Consider the following 25,060-nt stretch of genomic DNA (forward strand, 5'->3'; position numbering starts at 1 on the left):
TTACAGAGCAGGTGTTTCTTTAGACATTCAAAATGTGTTTCTCCCAAGTCTTACTGTGAGACTGAACCTGACCCTAACAAATGGATTTGATAATTGGATTTGCAACATGGATCAAACATTTGGGGGTAATAGCAAATTTGCTTGCACTTGCAATTTTTTAGGTGCGTGCTTGAAAAAGCCCAGTTTCCTCTTTTATTCTGGTACCGTTACAAAGCCTGGTGCAAAGTCCTTTCGGTGGCACTGAAAGGGGTCTCGTCTCTCACCGCATCAGAGCATGAATCTCAGATTCCCTCTTCTGAAAGTGGTCTCTAGTTATTACATGAGTAAAAATACAGACAATCTCTGCCAGACATACACGGAGACTAGGTGTCTGTGCTGACACATCAATACAAAGAACTGTTATCACAGGAAAATTTCTCCTTCTAAACCTGGGCTTAAACTAATATGAAGAGACATACAAAGGCCCTGGTGGGCGACCTTTGTTCACATGAGAATGTGTCTGCTCAGGGATTTCTTAGTTCATGTTAATTGATTGCCTGATGGGATTGATTAACTAATTGATTTACTGTGGTTTGTGATTTAACACAAGGATTGGCCTAGGGTATACTTCAAAAGTTTTTGACACGGAAGAGAAATTTGGGAAAAGCTGGCACTAGCAGCAGTACTCTTTTTCAGTGCGACTCCAGTGTCTTACACCAGGTGAATCCCATTGCCAAGGGTGTTAGTACTTAGCATGAGTAACGCTTTATAGGCTGGCTTAGGGCAAAGTAAGCAGAGGAGAGGAGTGAATTTACAGCGTCTTTGTTAACCCATATTTATTTCATATAAGGCCACTTGAAGTGCATGCTAATAATGTCAGTGTGTGAGGTATCCATCTTCTCTCTTACCCTTTTGCAAGAAAAGGGAGAGGGACTACTGACAGGGTCTGTGCTCAAAATCATTGTCCCTGCCCTCTTTCTGCAGGAGTGGGCTCCTAATCGTTATTCTCTGTGTGCCTCTACTCCCCCCACGCTCACCACAGTGCATATATACTCGAGCAGCTCTTACTATGGAGGTGCAGAGAAAGGCATGAAAACCCCCACAGGAGACCAGCCTTGCAGCAAAGCGTACCCCTGATGCTGTCATTCACACATGTCTGCTTCCTGGCAAAAAATGCCATTTAGCGTGAGACACCAGAACCAAAATTCAGATCCATATGACAATTTTGAAAGTGTAGTCTATGTGCCTGGTGGATGCAGTTGAAATGGCTTTCCTGTTGCTTATATAAACTTGTTTCAGAGAAATCATGTTGTAGACCTACAGTGAGGGCGCAATAGACTTTCTGTTCATGCTCTGGGTATTTCTGGGTACTTAAGAGACTCAAAAAAAAAAAATTTCCTATTAACCTGTTTTGAAAATAGTCTTCCCATATCAAAGCATGTTTAAAAAGCAGATTGCATTTGATAGCAGTAACTAAAATGCAGTAAGAAGCTGCCTTTTGATCTGTTGCAAATAAACTCTTTTGCAGATAAATACGTTACAAGTGTATTTTTGTTCATTTGCTATCAAATTTAATAACAACCAGTGGAACTGAGTTCAACCAAAATGGTTTCATATCAGACTTTGAATACATACTTTTAAATATTAAAAGATAATGATTTGTATGGCATTGTTATATAATGCATTTCTTGTCTTCTCTTGTGTGCATGTGACAAATTCCAGTCGATAAGCCCAGGACTCTGGAGTCAGTTGTCTGGCTAGTTATTAAGATTAAGATAAGTACTGAGAAGGGAAAGATACAGCACATTGTGCTGCCCTGCTGGGACGGGGCCACCTCGGATTCCAAGTGTAAACAATGCATTAGTTCTCCCTGGCTTATTTCAAACCCGAGGTGTACACTGTAAATATTTGGGAAATATGATGGAAAGAGTGTGGAAAGACTTTTTTATTTTTTATCCATTAAATGTTATTACTAAAAAGTGAACCTTAGCCCCCCCTTGGGTCCCAAATCATTACTCATCTGTAAAAATCCAAGACCAATTTCTGTTAATTACTTATGAAAAATTACTTTTTTTTTTTCTCCCTATCCAAGCCATAAAAAAGCAGACAGACATTTGGACGGCGTTATCACTAGGCACTTCATGTTGAATGTGCCACAACAATAACAACAGAGTTAATGCTCGCACAGTGAAGCCCAATTAGGGTTTTGGGGGGAAAGGGGAGGGAGATAGGACTAGAAGGCCTGAACTACTGAATACTGAAGTTAATGCAAAGTCTCCTTATGACTTCAGTAAACTTTGGGTCGGGTCCAAAATGAAAGTTAGTGAGCACGTTAGAGCTGTTATTGCTGGTGTCTCTGCAGCGGAGTCCTAAGGGCATCATGCTGCTTTTGCCAAAGGGGGAGAAGGAAAAAGTTTTCTGTTATTCCAAAATATTACTGAGATATTAAAAAAAGACAAATATTTCCTGAAGTTCAGTTGTTGATTCTCACTAACTACAATAAATATGAGCTTTACTACAACTGGTAGTCAACACTCTCAAGACAGCAAAGTTTGACTTGTCTGTAGGATCACTGGAGGAGTGACAGAAAGCAGTGATTTAGAAAGCGTGTTGAAGCTGCGTGCTATGCAATGTAGACCACTGGGTAGCAATTAATTTTTGTTAATCAATTTAAAACTAGATGTATGAAAATGGTTGTATAAAACTTATACACTGCTAAACAGCTAACTAGTCCTTGGGGTTTGCATTTTCATTATCTGTATGTAAATCATTTCAGCGCACATGATCTAATGAGTCAAAAACTGCTCTGAAATTTGAATTGAGATTTGCAAGATGCTTTTTGAAAATCCTCATGCCCTGCTTCATCGTATGGCCCTTACAATGAAGCTACGTCTATCCTCTGATTAATCACCTCTTATGTGGAGATAGTTTGTAGGTTTTATTGTGTTTCAGAAGGGTTATTTCTAAACTCTAGGAATATCCCACATTAGTGGGGATGGGAAATTAAGGAACATTCAAAACCATTCAAGAGAAACAAGGAGCACAGCTGAATGGTCCCCAGTGACCCCTCCTAAATCTAATGTTTCTTATGTGGTAGGAAATAAATAATAAAATAAAATAGTTAACTGTAAAAGGTTATCTGACAAAACCATGCAAACTGCTTTTTCCTGAGTGCCAGAAAGTTCTATTACTGAATTAGAAGCTGTCTCTTTCCTTCATATGCCAGTTAAATCATTGTACTTCCTTAGCTCCCCTAAGGTATATGCTACGATTTCCTCTTAACCAGCAATGAAGATAAATAGTTTCTGTATTTTTTCTGTTTACAGTTATCTTAAGCTAAACCAAAATTAAAGCAGAATTGCTGCAGCATCACAGTTTCTTAAGGAATCCTGAATATAGGACAAAAAGTTGGAATACCTCAGAAAGGATATATAATACATGAAAGACAAAATATGTGTATACACTTGCAAGCATATTTATAACTTCAGTTACTAGTAAACCTCAAAAAATTGAGTAATTAAAAACGATACCTAAACTTGATGTCCTGTAACCAGATAAATGAAATGTACAGAGTGGACTGGAATATTTGGAGTACCACGCTCCGTTTCCCACCCCTTTTTTCACAGCGTGAGAATTATATCATGGTTGTGTACATTCCAGTTAGCTGCAAGTGAGAAATCACTGCTGAGGTTGCTGAAATGTCAGTGTTACATACACCGAGGACAAAAACGGATGGAATTCCCTGTTATAATTCTAATTATCAAAACTCTTATGATACAAGAGGAAAGCGTGTGTGTCCTGTATGCTGTGTACTGCAATCTAACAGAGACACTGCCTGGCTGAAAAGTCCTACAAACAAACCTGTGCCCTAATCGATTCTAGATTTTTAAACATTTTACGTGCCAGATGAGTAAATTTAGTGTCTAGCACACACGTATGGCTTTATGCTGTATATTCACTGAATACTCTTGAAACCAGCTACATGTTTTTAAAGCTCTTTAGCTGAACCCTGTACGGTCTGAAATACCCAGGTAGTTAGCATTCCTGCCAATTTGATATGATTGAGACCTTTACTTGAACTGACCTCAGAAGGAATAGAAGACTAATTGAGGCAGCCCTAGTTCTAGCTCTCTAGAGGTGTAAAACACTGCAAATGGTATCTGGTGCATGCATAAAAAGGTTTACATAGTGGAAGAGGGACATGGGAAGGAAAAGACAGACTTTTCTTTCTCCATGTCTCAGCAGCCTATTTCCCCTTCCCCCTGAAGCTTCAAGAAAAATAGAATTTTATTCCCATCTTAATGTCATTGCATGGTAAAATAAGTAAAATTAAAAAAAAAAAAAAAAAAAGAAATGCACCCAAACAATGCAGAAGGTAAAATTAGGACAGTACTTGGGTGCCTCAGGGCTGTAATTAAAGCTACCTGGATAAAAAGAGATATTCTGCCTCAGATTTATGTTCTGGGGGTGGGGGGAGAGGCTGAAAGTGAAACACAGCAAAAGAAATCCGTAATTCCAATGTATTCAACTCGCCCATCAGAAGAAATGGCATTAATTCAGGTACCCAATTACTGTAATGTGGTTCAGAGCACCTCAATAGGTGTTTCAATCTCAAGCCAGGACTAACATTTGTAATCCTTTAAATGCACTTAAGAAATTGATGTTACAGCCCCACAATCTGTTAGGGGCCTTGCTTCCTGGCTGATTGCAAAGTATCCCACCATTAATTGGATCATCAGAATGTGATCCGCGTTCTGGTCCCCGGATTATGTAAGACTGACTTTGCTCTGACGCGCTGAACCAGAGGCTTCTTTTGCTGGATATTTTGACCCTTAATGTAGATAAGTGGTATTTTTCATCAATCTTAGCTTGCATTAAAAAAGGGAAATGTCAATTCAATGTGGGGCGTTTAACTTAATTCAACATCTTTTAATTTAATACCTTGGAAAAGTTAGTCTGTCTCCGACCTGCTGGCGACTTCTGCTGATGGAATGGTTTGCGGAGTGAGGCTGGAGGCACGTCGTTCTCGCTCTGTAACACGGTCAGGTCCCAAAAGTCTCTTCGTGCTTTGTCCCTGTATGAAAGGGAAAGATAGAAAAAAACCCAAACGGTCCCCTGACCATGCTTTGCCGTGCTGGTAATGAGTTTCCTCAGCTCCTTTGGACTGTTCCCTAATGACTGCTCTACGTGCCTGAGGGAAAAGAGACAAAAAAAATTAATTCAGTGTTTACTGCCCTGTTTTCTTCTTGGACTTTGGTTTTCTTGATTCTTTGTTTGTTTGTTTTGTTTTATGAATCAGGGTGCTTTGATTAATTTGCTCAATATTCTTAACATGTTTTGGTGCTATAATAACATCCAGTTTGGAAATCCTCTGCGTGGAGTAGACCTAAAATCCTGCTGAAAATAGGGGACATTCTTTCTGACAGAAGAAGGCTTTATCTTAAATTTTTTTTTTTAATTTTATTACCAGAATAGGAACAGGACATGTCATAACACCTTTTTTTTTCTTTCTTTCTTTTTTTCCTTGTACTGCAACATAAAAGCCCTCCTAGTGCTTCTCTTCTGGTACTGAACAGATTTGTCCCAGTGGTACAGACAGAAGTTCAAAGGTGATTGCAAGTTTTGGGGGTTTTTTTGTTGGTTTTTTTTTTTTTTTTTTTTTCCCCCCAGTGAAAATAGTAAGCTTCCCAGTTTTCTGGGCATTGCAATGAGCATCAGATTCATTTAAGTCTTACCATGGCTTTGGGAAAACTACTATGTGGCATGGTGTCTGTTGGCCTCATGGTTGTTAGGAGTGAAGGTGGTGAGGTGAAGAGAATAACATTGGGTTTCATGACCAAGGCTTGATGTTTCTCCTGGAACTGATGCATAATAATCCTGGGTATGGCAATGATCTCAGTAAAGTTAGTACCCACTATCCACATATATATATGTGTGTGTGTGTATCTATATATATACACACACACAAACACACATAAAAAATCACTGGTAGAATCTGACGGTTTTGGTGTTTCAGAGAAAGAGCAAGCTCTTTTCACCTGTGTCACACAGAGGCAGAAGCTCACAGAAATCATTTTGTAGCTTAGGCTGGCTGACTTAGGTCTTCTTTCTTTTGTTTTCTGCCAAGATCTTGGTCTTATTTTTCCAACTTTCCCCACTCCCCCCTCTTTTGCAAGTCATTCAAAAATAACGCTATATTGTGGGCAGGAAGAACTGCCGAGGCACAGCAATGGTGAAGGGTTGGTTGGACTTTGTGTTTCACTGCCATCTTCTAGGCTGTGGAGATTGTTTTTGAGAGGTCTTTAGAACTTTACAGGTTGAGGAAGACCAAGTTTTTGAGGCAGCATCTTTATTTCATAAGAAATGTTTGATCCCAAGGAGAATTGGACTGAAGAGGGTGGTTCTTGCATTACTCCCACTCTGCTGCTGGCCAGGACCAATTCAAAGTCTGCCAGGTAGGGAAAAAAGGTCAAAACTTTGAGGCAGGGAGTTTAAGTAAGAGATTTGGGACAGTCTCATTAGACATCTCATCCATACGGTTTTTGCAGTCACTTAGGATGACACCCTGTGAGCTTTCTCAGCATGTCAGAGAGCATAGCTGTCCTTGTCTTTGGTCCACACTAATCACGTTTTGTAGATTAGCAGAATATCTAGGTTAGCCTTCTTGCTGGATTTATAGAGGTAATAAACACAGATGCATAAAAAGGTTTTTGGTGGGAGATATTTTTGTCATCTTGCACATGGATAGGAAAAGAACTGGTCTGGCGTTCAGAGTGAGCTGACTTATTGACAATTAATTGCACACTGAGCAGGAGGAGGCAGAGTTTCTGGTGTTGGGTTGGGGGTTTGGGTCCATGTGAAGTTGCTGTTACTCAAAGAAGGTATGTGGCTCATACATAAGTACCTGACCTTGCTTCCCTGCCCCCCCCCCCCCCCCCCCCCCTTTTTTTATTTCTCCTTTCTTCCTGATATGAATTGAATAGGATAGATATATACAGTTCTGGTCAGCCTAATTGGTGCTAGAGGTGATATGGTGCTACACTAGGACAGAATAACCTTTAGGTTTGTGCTCCTGGCTGGAGCACAAGAAACATGCGCATTCAATTCCCAGCAGTTCTCCGGCTGGTGTCTTTGAGTTGCGGTATGTATTGGTCATGGTGGTCTTCTGCCTTGGCGCTTGTACAGCTCCTGGTGCAGGAGGAGCTCACCTGGAACAACAGATACCACTGAACTGTAAATAAGAGCCCTGGCTAGAGATTCCTATAAGCAGGTGACCAGCTTTCAAAAATATAATACTTTTCTACCAAGCATGTTTCATCTTACACTATTTGAATCTCTATGCTCTCCTTGAAACAGCCCCCATGGATGAAGAATATGAGTTCAGGCTGTAATATTACATACTTGCTATACTAACATGCAAAGAGAAGTCCAAAGATGTATACTTATATATTATCCATGAGGGAATTACACCTACTTAAGCTTAAATATTTTAACAAGAGTGTTGAAAGAAGCTTGTTTGGCCATGTTCAGACCTGGTATAAACAGAATCACTTTTCCTGAAGTGAGTGAAGCTGTATCTGCTTCTGGCAAACTGAAGTTTAGCTCGGAGACTTCCAGATAAGTACTAGTCTCACAACTCAGCTCATTCAACAATGATACAAAGCTCTTTTCATAAAAGAGAAATATAAAGCAATATAGGTAAGTCTATAATTACTTTGGCCACAGAACAAACATATTGTTTCTTCCTGCTTGGAAGGGCCTAACCTTCTGTAGGGAGAGTAGGATCGGTGATATCTCTGGTGTTGATAGCGTTCTTACAGCAACTGCGTTTTCCAGCAAGCTTTGTACTAGCATAAGATGCTTCTGTTATTCCACTGTATGGAAGGGAAAGGAAACCTTTTGTAGCTTGTGGCGATGCCTTCCTGGGCAATTGATTTTAAACCCAGAGAGTGTATCTCAGGGTGTTTTGCTGTATGGAGTTGCATTGGAAGTGCGTCACTTCCAATCTGTTTAATTGGAGTCTTGGGTGACACTTCTCCGCTGCCTTATCCCTGGGTAGAAAGCTGATCTACGTTTTAGCTTTAAGTACACCACAAGGTTGGAAAGTAAAGTTGAGTTTGCAGTGAAGCAGATATATTGGCTTCCCATGCTTTGAAGACAAATGGAGTCTCATCCATCGCTGCTATACCAGTATGCTGGTGCTGTTTCAGGCTGCTTTGGGTTAGGATTTCAGTTTGCCCTTCCTTCCTAATGGGGTCCCTTGGTGGAGAATGCCATCCAAGCACAGGATGGATGAGATGCCCTAAGGACCTGTATCAGGCTTGCCTTTTAAGCAGTGCCTTGCTGAACTGTGAACTGGGCTTTTCCTGGAGTGCTGCATGAGGATATGAATTCAACTTTGAGACAAAAAAAAGGGAACAAATACCACATACAGCAGCATGTGTCAGACTGAAAGCACGCAGTATTCGGCAGCAGTATTAATATGGATCTAAAATGATTTTCTTGTGGTATCCTAAGTATTTCCCAGCGGCTCCTTTCTTTGTTCTAACTCCCTGTGGAAGGGGCAGAGAAAAATGGCTGGTGTGTTCGCTTCGGCCACTGTCAGCGACAGGCTCGCAGCAGAATTAATTCTGTCCTCTCTAATGACTGTCAGTTACCTCATTGCCGGGGAAATGGCCCCCTCCACCTGCAGGATCATAGCAACTCAGTTTTGTTACGCAGGACAACATGCTTCTCTCCTGAAGGCTGACCGCAAAGGCTGAAGCGTTTCTGCTGGCCTGTATGGCCAAGCGGCGCAGGTTTCTCTGTTCGGTAACAGCTACCTGTCCCAGGGTAGGCTATGTATCCACAGCTTGCGTGTCCGCTGCTTGGCATGTTACTGTTTTGGTTTTTCTCTGAAAAGTAAACCCTGTGTTTCCTTCACGTTGCGGGGGGGGAAGATTTTAAAAAGTGGGCAGGATGAAACAAACCCGCGTGTTGTATCCATCATGATCATAACTGCACCTGGGCTTCTCCGTTCCCTGGGAAAGATGTGTTTGCAAGACCAGGTGGATGTGTATAAATACTGCATGTTTTTTGCATTGGGATGCATGGTTTTGGGGGGTTGGACTCCTGCTTGTATTCATGACTCCACCTTTCACAGAGGCCCAACCGCACAAAATGTGAATACTTTTCAAGGCAATATTGATTAGTTCAGCAAATTCAGACCATCCTACACAGCGGTGTAAAACAAATGCCCTGTTTCTATTTCCCAAACTTGCACTCACTACAAACTTTACCCATGTAATTAGTTGGATGCTGTTGTTAAAAATGTAGGACAAAAGTGTCCTATAAGGGAGCGCTAGTCAGCGTATTTTGATGTGTTGTGAGTGATAGCTCACACGTACTTGGGTGTGAAGCTGAGCAAGTGTGTTTTAATGGTTGATTTGGGTTTCAGTGTTGAGCCCAGCTGTTCCTTGAAATACTCGGTACAGTACAGTAATTTAGAGTGTAATGGTCTCGTATAAGGAGACAGATGTGAATCACAGGTGAACTACTTCTGAGTGATGACAAGGGTGTGAGCACTCTCCCTGCCCTTGTCTTTCCCTTCCCAGTTTCTTTCTCCCATATATATTTTTTTCTTTTTTTTTTTTTTCTCCTTCCTTCCCACCACCTCTTTGCAACACAGGTAGGCACATTCCAGTGTGACTCTGATGAGCCTGCTATGTACTGGTTAATCTGTTTCTCGTGTTTGATTTCAATGACTTTTTTCACCTTGCCTACCCTAAGAAACCCGTACCGCCTCAAGTAGCTTTGAATGTACCAATAAGTGTATGTTATGGAGTGAGAAGTGAAACGGAGAATGTGTCTTCACCCAAGATCTGGAAGTAGTAGGAAATGACCTCTTAAACTTCTTTTGCTTTTTAGATCTTTAAGCCCTAAGCCACCCTAAATCTACTGTCCCTATAAAAAGCTGCATTTTAAAAGGTTTTAGGAGGCTTGCTGACCTTGCAACCTACTTTGTAAGGAGTCTGCACCCACAGCTATTAAACAAAATTAATTTCAGCACTTTTAAATTGTTAATCTTGCAAAAGACAACTTGCTTGCTCTCCAGTGATCCCACAGGTCATCATTCTGTGAGCTGCAAGCCATCACCAGGGTTCATGGCTCTGAACATCATCAGTCTGCTTGTGGTCTCCCAAATGCCTTGCAAAATTAATTCCTCTGCCCTCCACTTTTCGTCCCCAGCAGCTCTTTGAGATCTGGGCACGTGGTGAGCTCTGTGTGTAGAGCAGCTATTCACCAGTAGCCACGCCACAGATTATTCTCATTTTAAGGTTACTCTATCCTAAATCAGTGCTTCCAATCCTCAACTCACAGTAATGAACTTTGGGCAGCAGGACATGAATTCAGGTAGGAAATGACAGTTTTAGTCTTTGGAGTGTTAGGGTTTCTATTGAAAGGGCGACGTCTCTTGTAAGTTAAGTTTTTCAGTACCTGTGGGGCAGATGCTTTACCAGGTACTAATTTATTTTGAATCATCTTAAGTGTATTTTTTCTGCCTGGCCATGAAACTTGGAAATGTTGCCTTTTTTCCTCCAGGTAGTGATATGTGTGAGTGCTCTGGGGGTGGGGGAGAAAGTCTGTGCTGTATCTGGTATTATCATGCCTGGTTGTCCCTGCTCCTTCCACCTCTTTTGTCTCTGCCACTCAAGCCAATTTCAGCCATCCGCTGACTTTCATTTGGGATAATAGCCTCTCTTTTTACTGTTGTCTTGTCATGTTTGATTCGGCAGCACAAGGGTTTTAAATTAGCCAAAACGTTTGCATGCTGGGCTTACTCTGCTGCCACTACCAGTTGTAGAGCTACTAAACCACTTGATGCTGAAATTGATGATTGCTCGGAAGGAATAAGAAATTGTTGGTGGCTACCGGGAAGATTCATTCACGCCGAGCCCCTTTTAAGAAATCTAGGGGGGAGGGAGAGAGAGAGATTTCCTTCATTTTCCTGCTGCCTGGCTGGTGGTTGCATTGTGCTTGTGCCAGGTTCCTGCTGAGTGATTACAGCCTTGCTAGGCTGCGTAGTTCCTGTGATTTCAACATAAAAACAGAAGAAGAAAAATACAGAGGGAAGGGGGGGTGGGGGGGGTTAAAGCTCCAAAGACTTGCAGTTTAATTCAGTAACGTAGAATTGTGATGTTTTAACTCACTGTGCACTTTTTCTTTTGTTTTGGTTTTGGTTTTTTGGGTTGGTTGTTTTTGTTTTTTTTTTTTCCAATCTAATTTAACCCCTCCTGGCTAGAAGTTTACTTATTAGAAGTTTTACCCAGTAGAATACTCTCTGTATTGGCCTGAGTTGGTGATGCTAAACCACATCTGGGCTGTAAGCAGTTTTTAATATTCTCTGGGTTAAAAATGACCTATCATTAATGGAATCTTGGATCACCAAGAAACTACAAAACTTCTAATAATACACACACCCCCCGCCCCCCAATGCCTTTTACTTGTTTATGTTAGTGTTTAAAGATATGGAGGGCCAGAATTTATAATGGAAAAGAAGTTGACAGTGCTTGAGAAACTGTACAAAGAGAAAACAAATGAAGCTGTAGAATTAAATGTGAATGACTAGGGTTGCACGAGGGATATAATTATATTTCAGAGCTATATACAATCACATATGCAAAGTGAGAGAGACAGCTTTTATTTCCATTGAGTGGATTTGGTTTCTTCTTGAAGAGAGAGTATGTTTTAGTGCTTTTCTTTCTTTTTTTTTTTTTTTTTTTTTTTTTTAATATTCTAGCACTAGCTTCTGAGTTACGGTGATGATAAGTAGTCAAATGGTCAGAAAAGGTCAGTAAGAGACCCATGTACAATGGCTCAGGGTTTCTAAGTCCAAAGACAAACACTATCTAACAGAAAACAGTAGCAACTGTGATTTCAAAACCAACCAACCAACCCTCTATTAGCTATATATGCAAGTTCCCAGACAGTTAGAAGCGTGGCTTCAGATATATAATTCATTATACAGTGTCACAAACAAGACCCTAAATATAACACATGTGGGAATATGATTGCACAGCATCCAAGCCAAGAAAGATGTTCTCATTTGATCTAATATTGCTAACATTATTAATCAGTAATGTTCTAGAACTTTTTTCCTGATTACTAAGCCACATGTTCTCTTGCATAAGATACCCTTTTTTATGCTAAAAAAAAAAAAATCTTGTAAATTTGAGGGTGTTGGCATCCAACTTTATTTCTCTCTTGTACGTAATAAATCGCGAAGAAATCATGTGAATGACTAAAGCTCTAAAAATACAAATCTAACTAAGAGCCTGAATCTCTGGGGCCTGGCAGTGGCATGCTGTTGTGCAAGTCTAGCTCTAAGAGCTTCTGTCTGTGCCAATTAACAGTAGATTGGAAAGCCAGGCAACCATGATGGGTTTAGTCCTGTTATCTGTCTCTAACTACTGCACTGTTCAGAATTGCTGATTTCTCTGCAAAATCATGACAGATGTATTACAGGAAAATGTATTGGTCGAGTAGCTAGTGAGAGAGTTAATGCAAGGGATAATAAGTAGCTAAGGCTATGTCCTCCAGCAGACTTTGATGTGGTTTGATAATATATGGGATGGGTCAATCTGCCCTATTAGCAAATGTAGCCAGTTTATGCTCTACATACAAACTAGAGATTTGATAAAGCACTAAATTAGTTTTCACAAGGTATTAGATGTTAGATACTTAATGGGATCATCATGCTTTTGCTACACTTGGTTAAGATGTGTTCTGTAACAGAAGCATGCGGCAGCATGACATTTCACCAGGAAAGGAAGCGTGTCTTGTGACTGAATCACGAGTCTGGGAATTATAACGTCCAGGCATTGCTTGGCTTCCGAATTACTGTCTGTCTGATTTACCAGAGAGGTTTCTCTTTTCACATCTGCAGAATGGGACTGTGTCCTTCCCTTTCCTCTTTGCCCCCTTGTGAAGCTTAAGTGACCAATGCTTGTAAAGTGTTGGTTTGTTTTTTTTATTCTTGGATGCAAAGGGTGCAAGTAATCATAATTCTGTAAAGCTTTGGTTGCATGAGACTAATACTATCCCACTCAGTAGATGCTGGGAAATTCCCTACACTTAACAGCAGAGAATTTACAGGGTCAAGCAAATTTTAGTAAGAAACCTTACTAGAGTGTGAAAGGAGAAGCTCAGGGTTTTGATGTGGTGCTCCGCAACCATGCTCTGCATTCACTCTGCCAGTGTTCAACTTGTATTGAAGTAAAGCCAATAGTTCAGTGAAGCTAGTAACACTTTTGTACAGCCAAAAATCCATTGGTAAGATATGTCACATGAGGGCAACATCCTTGCCTTCACACATTTGCACCCATTCTACCAGTTGGGAATGTAGGTGAAGGCGGCGACCTTCCCGGGGCCACATGGCAAGTCAGTCCCTGAAACGGGTCCTCGCTCTGAGCATTCCCCTTATGCGAGCTGATGTTTCGTCCACTAAAGCAGGCTGCTGCTTTGGTTCGCTGGTAACACGTTTATAAGCTTGTGTCTTCACCATCAAAGAAAGGGCTGTAAAATGACCTTTTTTTTTTTTTTTTTTAAGTTTTGTGTCTTTTTTCTTGTTAAATAAAAATCTAAAACTGCTGACAGCAGTGTATGCCCACAGCTACCTTCAGAAAACTATGCTTTAAAACCCATTAAGCGTTTTGTATTTATCACATGAATCTAAGTTTTGCTGATGTTATTTTTCCCTGTGTTTACAGATACTGTTCTTAATTACATTTGAAATACATCATTTGACTTTCTCTAACGCCTTAACTAGTTATGCAAGTAGCCGGTCCAGAATGACCACTGCCAGGCTTTGCGCTTCTCCTAGCGCTAGGGAGACATTCCTACCTTTTCGTGAAATGCAGCAAGAGTGTCATATATAAAACAATCCCATTTGAAAGGATAGAAGCCCCATCCCAATATAGATCACAGTGGAAAATGACTCAAAATTACATGACAGCTTCTCCCCGTTTACCCCCCCTCCCTCCTTCCCTTTCTCAGCTTGTTTCCCAGTCAGGCTGTGATAAGAAATGCGCCGTGTATTGTGACATTTTAGTTTACTGTTACTAATAATGCCTTTGCATCTTTCATTAGCGTGTTATTTATAGGATCGCAAAAGGGCATCGGTACCGCTCAGCCTCTGAGGTGGCGCTGCCGGCGTCCCAAGGACTGAAATGTTTTTTAAAAGCGCTTGGGTCGCACCTTGGCCTTGGCCGCAGGCTCACCTAGCTCCGGCAGAAGCCCCGTGCCACGCTCTGGGCTGAAACCCCGCGTTTTAAAACCCGCGGAGGCCAGCGTGGACTTCGGCTCCTTGTATAAATGGGAAGACTTTGCCTCGTAACTCCTCCTAAGCCTGCACCTGATGAGCCGCTCGGAGCTGGAGGGCTGCGTTTCCCCTAATAAATTCCTTTTTGTGAACCCACTTGTTAGTCAAGCGTTGTGCACACTAACTACAGCGAGGGCCCTGTGTCTTGGGCATAAATTACTCTCGCGTGGCACTGTCTCCGAGCAGCCCCCCAGTTATGGATTACTTTGTTCTCGACTTGACAGGAACATAATTAGAACTGTTGATGAAATCTACCAAATTGTTCCTCCGTGGCCTCAATGGTCAGGAAATTTGGCTGAGTCGTATTTGTCACCGACGTAAAGGCTCTAAACACTTCATATTAACTATGTTATTAATGTGCCCTCTAATCTGTCCGTGAATTGGTAACACTTGGAGTGAGCTTGTGCTCTGATAGCACCTTGTGATGAATACATTGTAATGCTGTTAAAAAGTTTCTGGAGGGGGGTGGGGGGGGGAAAAACCCAACTTAATAAAAAGTGAAGATTTCTAGGTTGTTTCATTTCTCTGTATGTACATTTTTATGTTATAGAGTTTTGTTTTGTTTAATTGGAGATTTAGGCTTTACATTGACAGACCGTTTTCTGTTCTATAGGATTTGCTGACATTTGGGCTGTTTCATTGCCAGAGGAGGCTTTGTGTGTCCCAAAGGAAGTGAGTGATCTGGCCATAACAAATCCTGCCAAAATATTTTAACACCGTTACGATTTTCTAATGCAATGCATAGTGAATGTGACTAAAAAAGGATGGTGAGTCCACGAAGGGGGTTCGCTCCCTCTCCTCTGCGATTTGTCTGGTGGAACGAGCACCCAGGAGCTGCCGGGGGTGGTGGGAGACTGCAGCCGGCAGTGGGGGGGGGTGTTTGCCTCCTGCAGCGTATCGCTTCAGGCACACAATGGCTCACGCTTAATCTTTAAGCTAAGCTTTCAAATTTTGGCCCTGCTCTTGAACTTTCCAAGAGTCCAGGGTAATCAGAGGCGGCGTTTTAGTTATGTTAAATACATGCATTTTGGCTGCTGTAAATGTTCGGTAAGTTAAAACAAGGAAACACATGTTAGACACTTACAGATGAGAGAGAGATTAGTGGCTGAAGGTCCTAGAAGTTGACAAGCTGCTTTTTTGGGTAAAACAAACTCTTGCCTACAAAACAAAGGGCTATCTCGTGCTTCAGTATGGTTTTGAAGAACACTAAGGTGGCTCTTAACTCTGTAAGCAGCCATGCTTAGATAAAGTGTTAGAACACAAAAATATGAGTTTTTCACATGTAGTGTTCAGGGGATGAAGACAATTCTGACGACCTAATGTTTAGCGTAGAGCTGGAAGTATGGGAAAACAATGCTTTAGACCCCTGAGCTATTCTCTAAAGTAGCAGGTAAATTAGCTGCTGTTTTTCTAATACCTTGGTGATTTGCTTAGATTAACTTTAACACCACCCACTCACCCCCACCCCCCAAAAAACCCAAACTATGGCTAAAGTTAGTATTTAGTAAACAATTTAAAACCTAAAACCAGCAAGCAGTTAAAAATGTGCTGACTGCGGAATATCAGCCATCATCTCTTGTGCCCAACATACATCATGTTGGATTACTCTGGCAATCAGCTTCTCTACCAGGGTAAACTCATGTTTCTTTGGTCATTTTACATTCACGTACTTAAGAATAAACAAAGTGGCTGACCATGTGTACCAGCAAGTTTTGCTGAAGGGAGGAAAGCTAATGAGAAGTAGAAAAGTTGAGCGTGACCACAGCTTTGGAAGTTGTTCCACATGAGCAAATCCTTCCACTTCTGCTGAACGGTACCAAGCTTCTGACTGGGTTGAGCTATTTTCTCCTGACCTGTGTTGTCAGGTGCTCAGACGGACAGGCCTTTCACTGTTGATGGTGTTTCCCACTTGGATGTTTCTCTATTTGCTTGTCTTTGAATACTGAACAGAATTGCAAATTCTTATGCTCATCTCCTAAGCCCTTGTTCTGTTTTTGCTGGGCTCACTCAAACTGCCTCTTCCCTGTGGCAGCTGTACATGTTATTTCGCGGGTCCCGCGGGCAACGATGCTGTTACCAACAGGAGGGAAGTGTTAGCCTGGGAGTTAGGACTTACTTTGAGATTTCATTTTATGATCTTGCTATTTGTAAATGAAATGGGAATCTAACTCTGCACCTTTCTCATGCAAATCAATCTATTTCTAGTAATGAGCAATTTAAGTTTTTTTTTTTTTTTTTTAATATGTAGTTGCCATCTCTGGAAATCAGGATCAGAATTCAGGATGCTCAAATTAGGCGTTAGTGTGTACAGATACTCTGTTGATGACTCTATTATTAGAATAAAGTAGACCAGTACTTTCCCTGGGTCTGTTTCTTTTCACTGCTTTTGTCTCTTCTTCTCTCTCAGTTCATCTTGTATAAGCTTTTCTTCTGTTCTTTAATTTCACCCTTTAATTCATTTCTGCCAAAGCCGTGGGATCTTGAGGAGCTTTCTAAATAATTAGATCTTGTTACTTACTTGCAGTGTGTTCAAAACTGAATTACATTTTCTTTTGTCATAGTCTTGTTTTATCACTATTCTAAAATGGGACATTATTTTGGGGTATTCTTACCCCAAACCATGCTTTTGCTGTCCTGGCTGTACTTCATCTTTCTAAAATGCATTTGCTACTAAATAATTTTCTTTAAGTGAATGAGTATTGTATTATCCTTGAATGTTACTCGTTTTCTGGGCTTGTTTTTTTATTTAAGTTTCGAGTGGGAACGTCATGATATGCGTGCTGTACATACAAATCTAACTTGTGTCATTCAGTAAACCAAAATGCATCATGAGCAGAGCTTGATCCTGATTTCACTTTTGTTTAAGACTAGGAAGTAAAATTACTTCTGTAGAAACCAAGGCACTTACTCAAGGGGGAGGTGAGGAATGGGGATTTAATATCAGAATTGGGCCCTGGAATATTAATTTGATAAAACTGTGTGATCTTAGTGTCAGCAGTGGAGAGCATATGCTAGTAGACACTCATGTTTGAAATCAGGCTTCATAGTTAATTATTCTAAGAAATAGACTTATCACTTCATAAACTCTAGGAAAGACTGTTTTCTTTTCCAAACGTTTAAATTATTCAGCCGTTTTATACATTAAAACCCAATTATAACTTACAGGGCATTTCAAAGAATTTTCAAAGCTATTTCTTTTAGGAACTGTACGTAGACTGAGGCCTTAGCATGGAGTAGTTCATATTCTCAACTGCCTTTATGAGGTTTTTTTCTAACAAAATAGGGTTTCAAGAATGTTCATTACCAGACTAGCAAGTACAAATCCTAACCAGCCAGTACCACTTTCAGAACATGCGATGTCCCCTAAAACTAGCAAACTGAAATCCCAATGTGGCTAATGAGCTTCAGAATATAGCTTAAAAGTACTTTATTTCCTTTCTCTAAGATGGTAATGACCAGGTTAAAGTAAAGGTTTATTCTATCACCTTTCTTCTGCCATGTTACGCAGACTGCAAGTGGAACACGTTCAGAGAGAAATAAAAATCAAAATGTGCTGCAGGATTTTAAGGAATAAGATGTACCTGCTACTGAATGGAAAAGCTTGTTTTAAGCACCACCTTCTTGGTTCTCAGGGCCACCTTAATACTTGAGCTGGACTGGCACACATCAGTGGTGTTCTTCTGAAAACTGCCTTTCCTCAAAGTACATAAATCCATACTGTTTCTCAGAGCATACAGCAAACGTGATTTGACAGAGTCCAGCCACGAAGTTGTATGTTACTTAACCCACATGAAATCATGACATTTCCCCCCAAAATACTGACCAAAGCTACAGAATAGTCTTTCAAATTATTCATTTGGATGCTGATTTATCAGCAGAAAGGTATATGTGAATCAGATCACGCCAATCTAGGTCAGAAAATGACCGGTGTGATCGTACATAGTGCACTAGCTAGGGAGTGTATTATAAGTAAGAAGACCTAAAAGATGCACATGATGCTCGTGCCGTTACAAGACTACTTACCAAAGGCTCCCTTTTCCTGAGCATAGCAAGCTATTCCCACAGCATTATTCACCTGTTAGGAATTAATAGGACGGTGTTTGCTAAATGTTATATTCCTAAATCAAGGCTTAGCTACTCATGGACAGCAAGGAATTAAAAAGGAGGTTCATAGAATGGAAAAATCCTACTTTAAAGGCCAAATAAGAGAAAGAATAAGATTTCAAAATCAGAAACTGCTTTGCAAATACTACTGTGGGCCCAGGATCTCCTTATAGGAGAAAATAAAGCAGTTAGCTTTAACAAAAAGAAATAGAAGAGGGCTAGATAATTGCTCACTCTGTATCTTGCAGTAGAGCTGAAGTTGAGATGGTGCTTCTCCTCATGAAGGGACTGTATGAATGAAAGGTTGCAAAGATATTAGGATTTACTAAGTCACGTCATACTTGTCAATAGCTTCTCTTGCTAGATATTTAAAGTTCAAGTGCTTGTTTGCTTTAGTTAAGTGCTCTGAAGTGCTTTAAAAACCATTGGCCCATTTATATAAACAAATAGAGAAACTCACTGATAGTCTTCCCAGTCAGCGTGTGTTACCCAATATTTGGATATCCTTCCTTCGGTCTGAAAAAGCTTTGCACTAGCAACTTCTAATAGATGTGAGTCTTTGTTAATGGAATATTGTACTATATTATATTATTTGATCATAGACATTGCCTATGTTAAAACACAGTATCTCCATCACGCACAACCATGAGGAGATAAAGGGGAGTCAGTAGCTCAGACTTACTTATCCAGAACTTAGGTGTGACTTGAGAGGAAGAATAAGCTGGAGGCCTGATTTCCTTTTGGAATATTTGCAGTAGAAAATTGATACTTACACCTCTCCTATATTTTTCTTCTATCCGCTCAGCTGTGCTAACTCGGGAATCTCTTTTCGTGCTGGGAGTCAGGCAACCACATTTAAACACGTTCTCAAACCATGGCAAAATCCTGTTCATGCATGTATGACCACTCACAGAAAGAAAGTAAACTGCCAACGCTAATAGGTAGTGAAGGTGAACGTTGGGATGGTATTTACATGCTTCTCCACAGTGTTCCCAACCCGTCAGTGTTGTAGGGCTTCCCTACCAGTCGTCCTCGTGGTAACAGCTGTACCATCACGACATTGCTCTTCTGGAGTGTCCTTTAATCTAATGATACTGTTGCGATACTGAAAGCCTAAGAATGTCATAAAATTTTATATTGAAGGTTATCCTCTTTCATCTGTATAAAGAAATCAGCATTGTTTGGAGGAATCACTGGACATACCTTATCCAGTAAGGTCAAGGCAGTTAGCTCCAGAAGAAAAAGTAAACTGAATACCATCAGCAACTACCCCCCAAAATGCAACATAATGTGAGCAATAGGGATGTAGCTGGGTGCTATCTTAGAATTAAAATGGGATCCTTCATCTAAAAAAAAAAAAAAAAAAAAAAGAGGTTTGTCCTAATAATTTTGATTTGCATGTGTTTTCTTTTTACCTACCTCATATACTGTCTGTGAGATTCAGAGGGTATCATAAGCAGGTGGATTTAGAGCTGTTGCTAATTTAAACTGCATTTAATAAAACACAAGTTTGAGAGATCTTACAAATCAGTGAATGTGGCATAGTTTGAAGATTGCTTTTGTCAAGTTTGATTAGCTCAAAGAGAAACCTTTTCTAAATATTGGTTGTGAGATTAATCAGGCAATGTAAGACCTTGAATTATTCCTCATCACAGGAAAACAATGTAATATATTATCTCATTTGATGACCAGGAAAATGTAACTTTTGAGGATTTAAAATTTGTGTTTTAAAGATTGGACCCAAGGAAAAACTTTCAGACTGTTCTTTTTTAAAAATGACTTCTAATTTTCCATATTGTACTTCACTTTCTATAACATATTCCCATATTACAAGCTCATAGTACCAACATCATTATGTTGAAGGATGTTCTCATTATTGACTCCATTCTCAATTAATTATAAGTTTGTCATGTTTTAATGAGTAGGATTAAACTTTCATATTCCAAATATATGTCTCACGTTGCTTGCTTAGAAACTTTCTAAAGAAGGTGGTTGAACCATTTCTCTGAATTAGTGCGAGGAAACAAAATGTTCCTTGTGCACATTAAAAAGCATTTACCGTATTTACAAACACTTGTAGAAAAGCTTTAGTAGGTGTGTGCTTTGGAACAAAGTTTTGAAATTTGGGCAAAAGCTTTCCTGTTCTTTTCTAGCCTTCTCTGTCACAAACAGTTGCTGTCTTTGCTGAAACAAAGACTCGTATAGACATGTGTTACGCCCTGTAAAATACAGGATAGCAGAAGGGAGAGTAGCACTAATGTATTTTAGGCATACCCTAATTTTCACTGGGTGCTCTTTATTCCTCTCTGATAAATCCTCGCCTCCTTCTTTAACCTTTTTTTTTTTTTTCCTCTCTCCCCCCAAAATGAAATGGTACTTTGTACTTTTACTTAATTGCCCTGTCTTTTAAAACGGTGGTATGTTTGCAACAAAGCTGCTGCCACCTGTGCCTTTCAGATTCAGATCTGGTCCAGTGCAGCTCTGCAGGGCATCTATCAGGCTTTCTCTCCAAAGTTCAGCCTGCATTAGTAGACCCTGTTTATTCATCATATTTTCTAGCAGAAGTTTGATGTTCATTTGTCTTTTATTTCCTTATACAACTTAACACACCTTTCTCACTAGTACAGATCAAATCCTTTCTAAGAATGCCAGCAAAATATACAAACAGGATGGATGTACTCTAGCCCTGTTGTTGCCGGACTGTTCCTGCTGGTTTCAGTATGGTTATGATTTTTTTTTTCCCCCCAATCTATCGATAATTATTAGGTATCTGTAAGCAATTACCACCGATAAGTTTGGACTCTGTGTTAGTAGATGGACACCACAATATGGGCAGGTACTGGTGTCACAGCTGCATAAATCACAGCAGGTTCCTACCAAAGAAAAGCAGGTTCCATACCAAAAAGAAAATCTTTTCATTAAATATGTTTTGCATCGCTTGTTTAGTCTGTATCAAATTAAAACAGTAATGTTGCAATTTGAATTGCAATGTTAACTGATATCATAGTTTGGCTAATAACACATGAGCATGATTTGAAGGGGGCTGGATCAGCATGTTCCTCACCAGGTAGAAACCCAAAGTCCTGGTAAATGCTCGGCAGCAATCTACACCCTGGGCCATTTCTCATGAGACCTGTTACTACAAATAGGATGTAGCTACATTTAGGTATTCAGGTTTTGACAGGATGTGGCTGCTCTTTCTCACTTACCAGATGGCTTTCCATGTAGCATCACCTGTCCTAGTGCTCCTTCGCCTCACTAACAGAGTTGTGGCAAGAACTGTCGTGATGGTTGTGAAAGCTGCTTTCTGCACGTGGCCATCGTAACTATCGCATGTAGGCACCTTTATTTAGCAAGTCCACGTGGGTATTACTGTTGCAAATGTCTTATGTTTGGATACATTCTTTTTATATCCTCATTTTGTATCACATGTCTGTGGTGGTGATATTCTGCAGCCTAATCGGAGAGTTAAACCTGTGTAAAACCTGGTTGATCTCAAGATCAGGCTTTGTATGTCTGTATGATAGGGTATGAATTTCTTCATGCTCCCATTTGGAAGAACATCTATAACTCAGTTGTAGGTTTGCACTACTTGAAAGTAATTCAGTAAAATCATGCATGGCAATGGAAGTTTTATACTACACCTCCCCATCACCCATCCTCACACACATTTTCTACATGTATCATTATTATCATCAGCATCTGTCTTTTGAGTGATGATTTACTTGTCTCTAGGTCTCTGTCCCTTTATACAATACTAGATCTAAAATTACATCTGTCTGGAGAGCAAGGCATGATCTCAAAGATTTAATACTGGTTTCAAAATTTTATTGCCAATAACTAAATGAGAAATTGCTTTAAATTAACAGTAATTATTTAGAATGAAGTAGGAAAGAGTTAAAAAAAATTTTAAAGAAAAAAATCCCTTTCCCAGGATAACTGGGAAAAGCCGTTGCAGGAGGTTTCAGTGGTATGAATAAATGTATTTCTTTTAACACTTTTGTTGTTTAAAATGCTATTGTTTCATCTGAGGTGTGAGAGGATGTGCTAACCTTGTCAATGTGGGTGCAGTAGAGCAGAAATGATAACTGTATATACTTTTTTTTAACAAAAATACGGAGTGAGAGAGGGGGGGGAGAGAGAGAGAGAGACAACTTATTTAAATCCTGAATACAGTCAGACCTCATATGCATTGTTAAAAAAAAGCCCTAAAGAATTGCATATGGATTAGGGGGATGAATATTCTATTATTTCAGTCTGTTCTGCTGATCTTCTTATTGTGACTTTGCGCTTCAGAAATCTGCCAGGAATTTGGCTTTGCTGTACTAGGCAGTAATTTTAAATGTGTATCAAGCACTTGATAGTGTATGATTTGCGTGCTGTTGCATTCCCATTCCCTAAATTTTCCACCAATTTATTACTTTTTTCATACTGTTTTAATATTTCAGGATGATGAATATATACAGCATCATTAAAGGTAAATAAAAAATGCATGAAATTAAAAAATGGAATATTAGATGTTTCTTTGCTGTAATCCCTAGGTCCAATAGGAATGAAATGTCTCTGTTCTGTCAAGTAATCCCTAAACATGATTAGGGACCTTGTAGTTTCCACATAGCCCACATAATATTTGTATCATATAAGCCTATTTATGTAAGGTTTGAGTAAAGGTTGTTATTAGAAGACCTATAAACCTATTTTACAATTCAAAAAGATATGCTGCCTCTTAATCTCTCTACTTTTATTATTTTGCTGGAGATGGCAATACGTCCTTAATTCATTTTTCAGAATTCTGTTACATCTTTTGGGTACTTATATCATGCATTAACGACTCCAATGAAATGTATTTTTAAGACAGAGGACTGAGTTCAACAGTTCATCTACTTGTGTAGCTTCTCCTTAAATCCGCATTGGAAGGGACGTGCACCTCTTTCTAGGTCTCTTCTTTGACATCCAGGTTTAATCTGAACTGGGGGTCAGGAGATGTAGAGATTGTTTTTCTGATTTTGGGGAAGGGGAGATGGAAAGAGAGAGAGGGGATTAATTTTCTCTGTTTAAATCGTGTGATAATATATTATCAGTGATGTAGGTGCTTCTGGCAGCGTCACAGAAAGTTTTCAAAATCAGCTTTTGATTTGACGAGCCAATACCAGGGGAGAAAAAGCTAGAGAGAAGGAAAATGGGGAAAAGTTTTGAATGACAAAAGAATAAGACAGGAGAGACGATAGCTGTTTCCAGCTGTTTCTTGTGACGCAGTTGTGTTGGGGATGCAACAGCCCAACACTCCCCATTCCCTACCTCAGCTGCTTGCCTGGGCAGCAGGGATGCTCGTAGTCCCATCGTGTATGTTGTTAGGCTGAACGCATTAATGTTCAGAGGAATTCAAGTTCCTTGGTAACACAGGGAAGCTCAATAAATAAATAAGAACAGTAAATTATAACTTCTATGGTTTGAGCAGACATTCACTAAGAAAATATTTTCAAATGATAGCAGGGGTCAGCTGTGGCAATTCTGCACTTTCCATAAGGAAATTTGAGATTATATTAACCTTGGGATATCTACTCAAAAAACCCTGTGGAAATACACCTGTATTGCTTTCACACTGTATTGAAATTTTACTTTTATTTCATTTTCTGCAGTTAGGGTGGCATTTGAGCAATAGCTTTATTCTTGTATTTATGAACCGAGAGAAGCAAAACTGCTCACTGCTGAGCCTAAGGATCCTCTTCCAGGAAAACTGAGATCAATAACTGTTATCAAGTCTTCATTTATAGGGAGTGTTAAATGACCACAAAGCCCTGATGTTCATCAATTAATGGGGTGCGCTTAAAACTGGGCTGTCTTCCCCCCCGCAACCTACCACAGTCAGAACTTTTGATCTTTGCTATCATTTTAAACAGTCACTTTCAGTTATTACAATTTCTTTTTAACTAGAGATACTGTATTACAGTGGTGCCAGTAAGTTAAAGGTAAGCGATGTTTTCCCTTGCCAACCTCCTCCTTCCTGCTAGCAATGGAAGGTAGGAACGACGTGATGATACCTGAGGCTCATTTATGACCCAAAGCGGGGAATTACAATTATTATTGCAATTACTTTTGCGTGTTGGTACTCAGCAAGAAGGCAAGTGCACACCTCAACCAGAGCAGAACAAACCCTGAAACCTGAAAATAAAAGCCTCACGCGTAGACGCATTTTCAGATGCCTTTATTCCCTCAGTTTAAGTGGAAAAGAGGGATTTGGAAAAGAGAGAGCTTAATTTAACAAAATAATATTATGCTTTTGATCCTTAAAATGAATGAATTATTTGGATACTTAGCAGTATAATGTCTTTGAATAATGCTGGTACTTAAGATAGAAAAAATGATATTGTGAATGTGCTGTGTTTGCCTCTTATGATGTTTTTACCAATTTGGCATTTATGGGAAGCAATATCATTGTTGCAAAGTTTCCAAATTGCTTTTTACAGAAATCCACAGAAATTAAATCTCCTCCTTGTTATGAAAATGAAGTGATGCCTTGAGACATTGGTATATTAGCGCAAATCTGTGGAGACAATAAACCCGATTCTGCTTGCGGTTATTGTGCGTCCACTCTTAATTGTTCCAAGAAGATATGTT

At 39.9% G+C, this 25,060-nt stretch overlaps 1 protein-coding gene across 10 annotated transcripts in view; it reads left to right on the top strand.

Moving 5' to 3' along the window:
• The window catches only part of ESRRG (estrogen related receptor gamma), a 408,234-nt gene that overhangs the window by 157,075 nt on the left and 226,099 nt on the right, over positions 1 to 25,060 (top strand). For 4 of the 10 annotated variants that reach the window (XM_069800117.1, XM_069800125.1, XM_069800124.1 and 1 more), the window contains one exon: positions 14,952 to 15,010. The exons of 4 other annotated variants lie outside the window; for them this stretch is intronic. In XM_069800117.1, coding sequence (XP_069656218.1) covers positions 14,952 to 15,010 — 59 coding nt within the window. Of the gene's footprint in view, positions 1 to 14,951; positions 15,106 to 25,060 lie in introns of all 10 variants that reach the window. 2 more of the 10 variants (XM_069800119.1, XM_069800120.1) reach the window with 1 other exon arrangement.

The sequence above is a fragment of the Haliaeetus albicilla genome, chromosome 13 (genome assembly GCF_947461875.1).
Source record: "Haliaeetus albicilla chromosome 13, bHalAlb1.1, whole genome shotgun sequence".
Lineage (NCBI taxonomy): Eukaryota > Metazoa > Chordata > Aves > Accipitriformes > Accipitridae > Haliaeetus > Haliaeetus albicilla.